The sequence below is a fragment of the Frankliniella occidentalis genome, unplaced genomic scaffold (assembly GCF_000697945.3).
Source record: "Frankliniella occidentalis isolate FOCC.00 unplaced genomic scaffold, Focc_3.1 Scaffold22, whole genome shotgun sequence".
Lineage (NCBI taxonomy): Eukaryota > Metazoa > Arthropoda > Insecta > Thysanoptera > Thripidae > Frankliniella > Frankliniella occidentalis.
The window spans coordinates 2,613,267-2,621,608 of NW_026267152.1; the positions used below are offsets into that span (position 1 = coordinate 2,613,267).

At 51.5% G+C, this 8,342-nt stretch overlaps 1 protein-coding gene across 2 annotated transcripts in view; it reads left to right on the forward strand.

Moving 5' to 3' along the window:
• LOC113217697 (anoctamin-7-like) overlaps positions 1–8,006 on the forward strand; it is a 42,381-nt gene extending 34,375 nt beyond the window's left edge. For both annotated transcript variants that reach the window (XM_052264901.1, XM_052264902.1), the window contains 11 exons: positions 434–602; positions 1,385–1,559; positions 2,343–2,600; positions 2,685–2,905; positions 3,006–3,201; positions 3,275–3,441; positions 3,528–3,750; positions 3,827–4,032; positions 4,192–4,416; positions 4,493–4,624; positions 4,730–8,006. In XM_052264901.1, coding sequence (XP_052120861.1) covers positions 434–602; positions 1,385–1,559; positions 2,343–2,600; positions 2,685–2,905; positions 3,006–3,201; positions 3,275–3,441; positions 3,528–3,750; positions 3,827–4,032; positions 4,192–4,416; positions 4,493–4,624; positions 4,730–6,802 — 4,045 coding nt within the window. In that variant the 3' untranslated portion in view covers positions 6,803–8,006. The remainder of the gene's footprint in view (positions 1–433; positions 603–1,384; positions 1,560–2,342; positions 2,601–2,684; positions 2,906–3,005; positions 3,202–3,274; positions 3,442–3,527; positions 3,751–3,826; positions 4,033–4,191; positions 4,417–4,492; positions 4,625–4,729) is intronic.
• The last annotated feature ends 336 nt before the right edge of the window (positions 8,007–8,342 follow it).

Sequence of the window (8,342 nt, forward strand, 5' to 3'; positions counted from 1 at the left end):
CTCTCTTCTCTCTTCTCTCTTCTCTCTTCTCTCTTCTCTCTTCTCTCTTCTCTCTTCTCTCTTCTCTCCTCTCTCCTCTCTCCTTTCTCCTCTCTGCTCTCTGCTCTCTGCTCTCTCCTCTCTCCTCTTTTCTCTCCAAAGCTCAAACCTACATGAATACCAGTTCCCTTTTGCCTCGTTGAGTGTTTGGCGAGGCCTAGAAAAGGACTCGTAAAAGTGGCAAGTACAGCCCGGGCGGTGGTGGACAACTTGAAAGGGCGGAACAAGGTCAGGCTGCTAAACCCGAGATCTATTACGAGATGAGACAGAATCGTGGAAATATCGAGGGGTGGTTTCGCCCCCCCCCTCCTTTCCCCCCCTACCAGCTTGTGACCACTTGAATAACTCATTCACGAACTAACTCTTTCGTCTGTCTCTCTATCTCTTTCGTCAGATTTCTAGGCAGCGACAACCAGCAGACGTACTTCTCAAGCGTACAGCGCTCCCGCGTGCTGTATGAGATCCTATCCACTGCCATGTTCGGGAAGAAGAAGAAGGGGGAAGTCGGAATTGACCGATTAGTCGAGGAAGGGGTCTTCTCCACCGCATTTTCTCTGCACGACGTACGTATACTCTCTCTCTCTCTCTCTCTCTCTCTCTCTCTCTCTCTCTCTCTCTCTCTCTCTCTCTCCTGCCCAAGTTGTAGAGGGGGTGCAAACATCGGCAAACGTCGTCATGCAGTTTTGTGGGATTGTGACACTTGTAGAAGAAGTGTTGCAATCCAACAGTTTCAGGAACCCGGTCAGCCGTGTGCTTTTATATCAACCATGTGCTTTATGTCAACCATGTGCTTTTATATCAACTTTAAAAATACGTGGTAGAGTTTAAGTCGCGCCATCCACACACCATATTTTGAGGGAGGCTCATCTATTGCTAACGAACGTTTGTCAATCAGTTTGGCAATGTTACGGCACCGTTGGGGGATGACACGATGTCACTTTCGCTAAATGTTGCATGAGACGTGCCTGCGACCGTGTTGCCGTGTGTCAGCCAGGACGGCTGGCAGGATGTGTTGATCTGAGCACCGATAGCCGGAGCCGGAGGGGCGACGGAGGGGTCGACAACGCGCGTCCTCCTCGTGTTACAAAGCTTGACGTACTCCGAATGTACTCCGCGTACTGGCTGTACTCCGAGTACTCCGACTTTACTCCTGTATACACTTTTTAAAAAAGCTGAGCTGTCGACCCTTCCGAGCACACGCACGCAGCGCCCAGCTCACCTCCCCCCTCTCTCTACTCTCTCTACTAAGGGAGCGGGTGCCCTTTTGTTAATCGGGACTTACAAGTCCTCTTAAAAGAGTACCCTAATAAAGCAATATTGTATTCTATTCTACTCGCTGCTGCAGGGGCCGTACCGTGACCCGAGTGCCTCTCCCGGCGGCCCTGGACCCTGCACGATGAACCCCCGCCAGGTGCTGTACGAGTACTGGGCACGCTGGGGCGAGTGGTACCGGTACCAGCCGCTGGATCACATCCGAGACTACTTCGGGGAGAAGATTGCCATCTACTTCGCCTGGCTGGGTAAGTACCTTCCGACTGTGCGGCCCTAGGGGTACTTCACTATAAATCCGATCGTACACTAATTTTTCTGTGTTTCCGTAAATCTTTCTGATTTTTTCCTCATCTTTTGAAGGGTGTACATTCATTTTTTGGGGTGAAGTACTATTCTTCGGTGCGTTTCTGCACGTTAAATAAAAGAATTAGTTAAATTAGCCAATGTATTCGCGAATATGGCCTTGGATTAGAATTAATATTCCTCGCCCAGCTAATTATTAGCTAAGAGAGCTAAAAAAATTACCAGAACAGTTTGTTTATAAAATAAAACAACTATAGCTATGCACTCTCATTTCCTTACGGACTCGCTTACGGATAATTTTGTGCAACCGTATTGTGGATCACATTTTATCTGTAATACGGATGAAAACAACCGTAATATGGACAATTTTATCCGTATTATCAACACAGCTTGGTTCGTAAGTTACGGAGAAAAAATATTCATTTCTCCATAAGTGACGAACCTAGCATTGTTGATAATACGGATAAAATCATCCATATTACGAACCATTTCATCCGTATTACAGATAAATTTGATCCATATTACGCTTGCACAAAATTATCCGTAAGCGAGTCCGTAAGGAAATGAGAGTGTGAAAGCTGATATGTTAGCTAAGAATAGCTAAGCAGGCTCTTATTGTGATGCAAGGCCATATTAGCGAATGCATTAGCTAATTTAGCTACCTTTCTTTCCCCGTGTGGCGCTCGCGCTGGTCGCTGCTCCCGGCTCACCCTCTGCTCTGCCCTCAGGGTTCTACACGGGCTGGCTGCTGCCCGCGGCGCTGGTAGGGGTGCTCGTCTTCATGTATGGCCTGTTCACCATCAACGACAACCCGCTGGCCAACCAGGTGTGCCACTCGGGCGGCTCGTTCAAGATGTGTCCGTTGTGCGACGAAAACATCGGCTGCAAGTACTGGGACCTGAGCGACGTGTGTGGCTACGCGCGTCTTGCGTACCTGTTCGACCACCCGGGCACGGTGTTTTACGCCATCTTCATCTCGCTCTGGGGTGAGTGAATGGGGGTCGGAATGGAAAAAATCACAATGTACTATAGGAAATTAGAAGTTCTCTAGTAAAACGCTGCAATTCTAGCCGTGACATTCCTGGAGTACTGGAAGCGCAAGTGTGCCTCGCTGGCCCACCACTGGGACTGCACGGGCTTCCAGGAGGAGGAAGAGCGGCCGCGGCCCGAATTTGCGGCCCGGGCGCCATTTCTCGAGCGCAACCCGGTGACCGGGGTCCGGGAGCCGTCCTTCCCCGCCTCTCTGCGCACCAAGAGGGTCGCCGCCGGCATCGGCATCATATTCCTAATGGTGAGTGTGTGCTGACCCGGCGCTGACTGTCGGTGATAATGGGGACACACTTGTGTAATGGCGTCCTGCGACCTGCGATACATGTGAAACCCGTCTACAGATGTCGCTGGTAATCATCTTCATCGTGGCTGTGATCATCTACCGTGTCCTGGTGTCAATCCCACTCTTCCAGAACGCCACCTTCCGCTCTCAGGCTCAGAGCATTGCTAACTTGACAGGTGCCGTGGTGAACTTGGTCCTCATCATGGCCATGAGCAGGGTGTACGAGAAGTTGGCGTTCAGACTCACCTCCTGGGGTAAGGCTCATGACTTGTCAATTGCCCGCAAGATCATCTACTTCTACTAAAACAATCTCCATTTATCCTTCAGAAATGCACCGAACACAAACAGAGTTCGACGACAACCTCACCTTCAAAGTATTCATCTTCCAATTTGTCAATTTTTACTCGTCCATATTCTACATCGCATTTTTCAAGGGCCGATTCGTTGGATACCCAGGGAACTACACTCTGATTTTACGACTGAGAAATGAAGACGTAAGTTCACTTAGAGTTTTGTTATTGTTGTATCAACAGTTGGGCAGACGAAAAGTGAAGCCCATCGGGTGTCTTGACTTTTGTAGTGCAGTGCTGGCGGCTGCCTGATCGAGCTGGCCCAGCAGCTGGCCGTCATCATGATCGGCAAGCAAATGATCAACAACGCCCAAGAGCTGCTCGTCCCCAAGCTCAAGGCGTGGTGGCAGAAGAAGCAAGTGAAACTGCCTCGCAAGCGCGACAAGACCCGTTGGGAGGAGGACTACCAGCTCATCGACAGCGAAGGCCTCTTCCAGGAGTACCTCGAGATGGGTAGGTTTCTTTCGACCTAAGACAATTTTGTTTGACCCTGACTTGACCTCTAGGCTTCATGCCTCTTTTCCCTCAGTTCTGCAATTTGGCTTCATCACGATTTTCGTGGCGGCCTTCCCTCTTGCTCCGCTGTTCGCCCTGCTCAACAACTGGGTGGAGATCCGCCTTGATGCGCACAAGCTGGTCTGTGAGACGAGGCGCCCCGTGGCGGAGCGCGCGGAGAACATCGGCATCTGGTTCAAGATCCTCCACATGCTCGCGCACCTCGCCGTGATCAGCAATGTGAGTAGCTTGGTGTCTTCGCGCTTGGCGCCTGTGAGGTAGGCCACGCCTGAGAGTCGCACGCACGCGTGCGTTGCGGGTTTGCCTACCCTACCGTCTGCAGGCGCTCAACTAGACCGTGACTAGGCCACTAAATGAGAGAGCTGTCTTTGCCACCAGGGCTTCCTCATCGCGTTTACATCCGAGTTCCTGCCCAAGCTTCTGTACCAGTACGAATATCACTGGAACCTGGACGGGTACGTCAACTTCACGCTGTCCTATTCGCCTGAGGGCACTCTGTCGCAGCAGTGTCGCTACCGGGGCATGCGTGACCCCACCGGCAAGCACACGCCTTTCTTCTGGCGTCTTCTGGCCGTCAGGTTTGCCTTCGTCATCATCTTCGAGGTAAGCTTGGTGTAGATGGAGTACCAATAGGAACGGGAACGTCCACACGTGACTGATTGTGGCATGTGACCTGCAGCACGTCGTCTTTGGAATCTGCCGCTTGATCGACGTCCTGGTGCCAGACATACCCGAGAGCCTTGAGCTGAAGATCAAGCGCGAACGGTACTTGGCTAAGCAGGCCCTGCAGGACTCTGACACCATCCTGAGGGTAAGATAGAGCGCAGCAGGAGCGCGCGCCAGTGTGCAGTGTGCCGCTTTGTTCATGTCTTCGTGTCCCGACGCTTCTGCTTCTCACCGCTTATTCGTGTTGCAGGTAGCCGCAAACCACACGGATGAGGAGGAGCAGCCGCCTCCGTTCGGTGGCATGGTGCTGGACCTCACGTCTGAGCTGGGCGCACTCATGCCCTCGCTGCTGATCGCCGCGCCCTCGAGCAGTGAGCTGGCCAGGGCGGCACAAGAGGCGATGGCGGGGCCGTCCGTTCTCAAGGACCTGCTGTCACCCGCGCCGTCCTCCAACCTGTCGGCATCTACCCCGTCCAGGTCGCCGGTGCCGGACGCCGAGACGACCGACACTTTGCAAGACAAGAAGACAGAGAAGAAGTCAGCTAACCAGACAGCTCGCTCCCGGCCGCGGCCTCGGCCTCGAACAGTGACTGATGTGGACCAGGTGGTGACGTCGCCCGCCGGTCTCGGTGCACAACCGCGCCACTCCATGTCTGCCACAGCTATCAGCACCAAGCTGCGCGGCAACAGTCGCACGGCCTCAGTTGACAACAGCGGCACCAACACAGCCTCTCGCTCACCTCAGTCTGTCCCGGACACTTCTTTGTTCGAATACGTCGCCCTCCAGGGCGCCGACGGGGCGGACACCATGTCCTTTGTGTCCAGCGGGGAGGACGGCGGGGAGGCCGAGGACGAGGCCACGGACCTGAGCGTGTCGCGCCGACGTGCAAGGATCACAGTCAAGCGTCGGGATCGACCTGCCTCGGCCTTTGTCGGGGAGGTGATAGCAGATGGCGCTGCGGTGCACGAGGTCCTCCGCCGAAGCGTACCATCGAAGCTAGATCAGGCCCAGCACGTAGTCGTCACCATCCCCCAGCAGCACGATTGGCCCGACTCGTCCAGCGTGAGCGAAGCGAGTTCCACGGAGGAGAGTGTGTTTCCGGGAGCGCTGGCGCGTGGCCTGGCGGGGGCCGCCGCGCAGAGTGCCATCAGCGTGGGCTGCCTCGTCCACCCACCGTCAACGGTCCCGGGCCAGTCCTCGGTCCACAGCTCGCCCCGCAAGACTCGTGGTCTCGGCAGCTTCTCGGTCGGCTCAGACCTCAGCAGCTTGGTCAGTCAAGATCCAGATAGCTTCTCGGATCTCCACCTGCGGCACGGCATTGCTTTCGGCAGTCCCAAAAAGACTCCGACAAAGATTCCGTCGGTGGTGGCAGCACCTCCGCCTTTGCGCGAGCACAGCGACTCGCTCGGCTCGGACATCAGCAGTCTTGCAGGGCAGGACGCCGAGCAGTGGGCTGAGGTCGTGGTGGAGGTGGACGTCGAAGAAGTGACCGAGGCCGTGAATTGCGGACCGCAGCAGTCGACGGGGTGCCTCCCCGCGCCTCCAGCGCTGACGAGGGCCAGCAGCAGCAAGGGGCCTCGCCGAGAGCGCCAAATGCCGCCGCGAGATCAGAGCGTGTCCGTCACGTCTGGGCTCAACGTGACTCAAGGCGTGAGCGTCGAGGAGCAAGGCCTTCGTAGCCTGCGCCACGCCGGAGCCTGCTTCGACATCAACCGCGTAGGCTCCGCTTCGCGCGATGAGGGGGCCTTCCCTGTCCGTAGCCCCGCCTCCGAGTCCTCGCCCAGCGCCACTGGCAGCGGACCCACAGAGGCGAGCATCCACTCTGAGGCCGTCTCGGACATCCACTCTGAACTCCACTCCGAGGCTTACTCCGTGGCCCACTCACTGTCCAGCGACTCACTCGAGCGAAAGCACTCTAACAGGAGTTCTGGCATGTCTTTCGGATCCGAGTCCGCCACGTGGGCAAGTGCGGGCCTGAGCCAAGTGTCAAGAGCCTCTATCAATTTCGAAGACGAGGCATCTTGGCCATCAGCCCCGTCATCGTGGAGCAGACGGAGTTCCAGGGAGGCACACATCGAGGAAGTAGCAAACGCTGGGGAGCGGCGACGCAGCTCTGGGTCGAGCATGGAGCAGTCCGAGCGCGTTGGCTTTCGGTTGGCGTCGACCAGGGATTCCACATCAGGGAATGGAGGAGATCCAAGACTCTTCTTGGACCGACGAGGTCCACCACCACCACCGCCACCACGGAGACGCACCCCTAAGGTTGCAGAAAATAGCCAACGGCCTTGTCCGAGCTTTCGGGAGAAAGAATCCCCTGTCTGATGGAATTGGACGATGCATCCTCAGCGCTGGAACGTAAAAAGTACACACTAACTTATTAAGAAATGTCAATGTGTAGGTTATTTTCTCAACTAAAAATAGCTTAGTAGGAGATCAACTTTTTAAATTACTTAGATAGAAGAGAAATTATGACTTGTTTTGTCGTCATCCACAGGCGACAATTAATTTTTATACTTGTGTAATATTTTGCGTGTTCTTTGCTGTTTTAAAATTAAGAAGGAAAACTGTGTGTACATTCCAGTTTAACAGCATGCAGTAAAGTTAAGTCGAAGAGTGACAAAATCAATTTCTGTGATAAAAGTTTCTAGGTCGCAAGAAATTTGAGTATTCTAGGTACAATATCTTGTTATTCTCATGTATTTCCTCTTTGACTTTTTGTCATTCTCACTTTCCTGTTATCAAAATTTTCACTGCTTTGTAGAATAGAATCACACTACCCATCTTATAGCTTTTCATCCAAAATGTATTCCTATTATTGTTTTCTGCAGTCTTCCAAAATGATTGTTGTTACTTTATGGGCAAATTGGCAAACTTCACACTTACTTACATCCAGAGGTAGAGGAAATAGTCATCCATAATATTATATTCTTCTTTACAACTCTTTACAACTTTTTTGATTAAAAGACGTCTATTTTGTGACTTCTCTGGAACATATCATTGGATGCACAGGACCTGTGATAATAATGACAGACTAGAAAAACTTTATTTTTATCTGGGAAAGACACATACTGCATTATTTGATTATGTTTGAATTATTTATCAGATTAAGTGCAGGAATATTACCAGCTGCCACAACTTTCGTTGAATAAAATATTTAATTTCTGGTAGAATCCTAGAATTCTACTTAGTATTCAATGCTGTAATCTAAAAATTAATTGTGAAAGAGGTTTGTTTCATCGGGATGTGACCTTTGCTTGCAGCAAGTTTATGTGTTTTTCAGTCTTGTTCTTATGTTTTTCTTGTTATACTTTACATCCTCTGGGGGAGCACAAGTATGTCAACATGGTAAAATGTACATTCTATTTTAAATGATTTGGGATAAAGAATTCCTGTTGTCTACAGTATCCATAAATACATATATATTTTGCTTTGTATGTATTAGAGGGAATATTTCATATGGTGCAAGAACACAAATTTTAACAAATAAATGCATGGAAAATCTATTAAATTTTACTGCTTTCTTCCTGGTATAGCTCAGGCGCCTAGTATATATTTTCCAGACAAATACATTATAAAAGAAGCAAATGACAAGAGCTTACGAAAACAGAGGTTGCTGCCCCGTCTCATATAGACCCCTGCTCCGGAGCGTTCCGGGTTCTGGAAACTAGAGTCCTCCTGGAAACCACTTAAGTGCAGCAATTGCTGCACAAAAAGGAAACACACACAATCAGGAGTTATTTTCCCTACCCCAGCCAGAAATGTTCCATCTAGAGAACGTCTAGACTTTGAATAAGTCGAGACGTTCTCTATGAAGCATTTCTGGCTAGGCCAGGAGTGAATTTTTTGTAAATTTTTCTTTGTG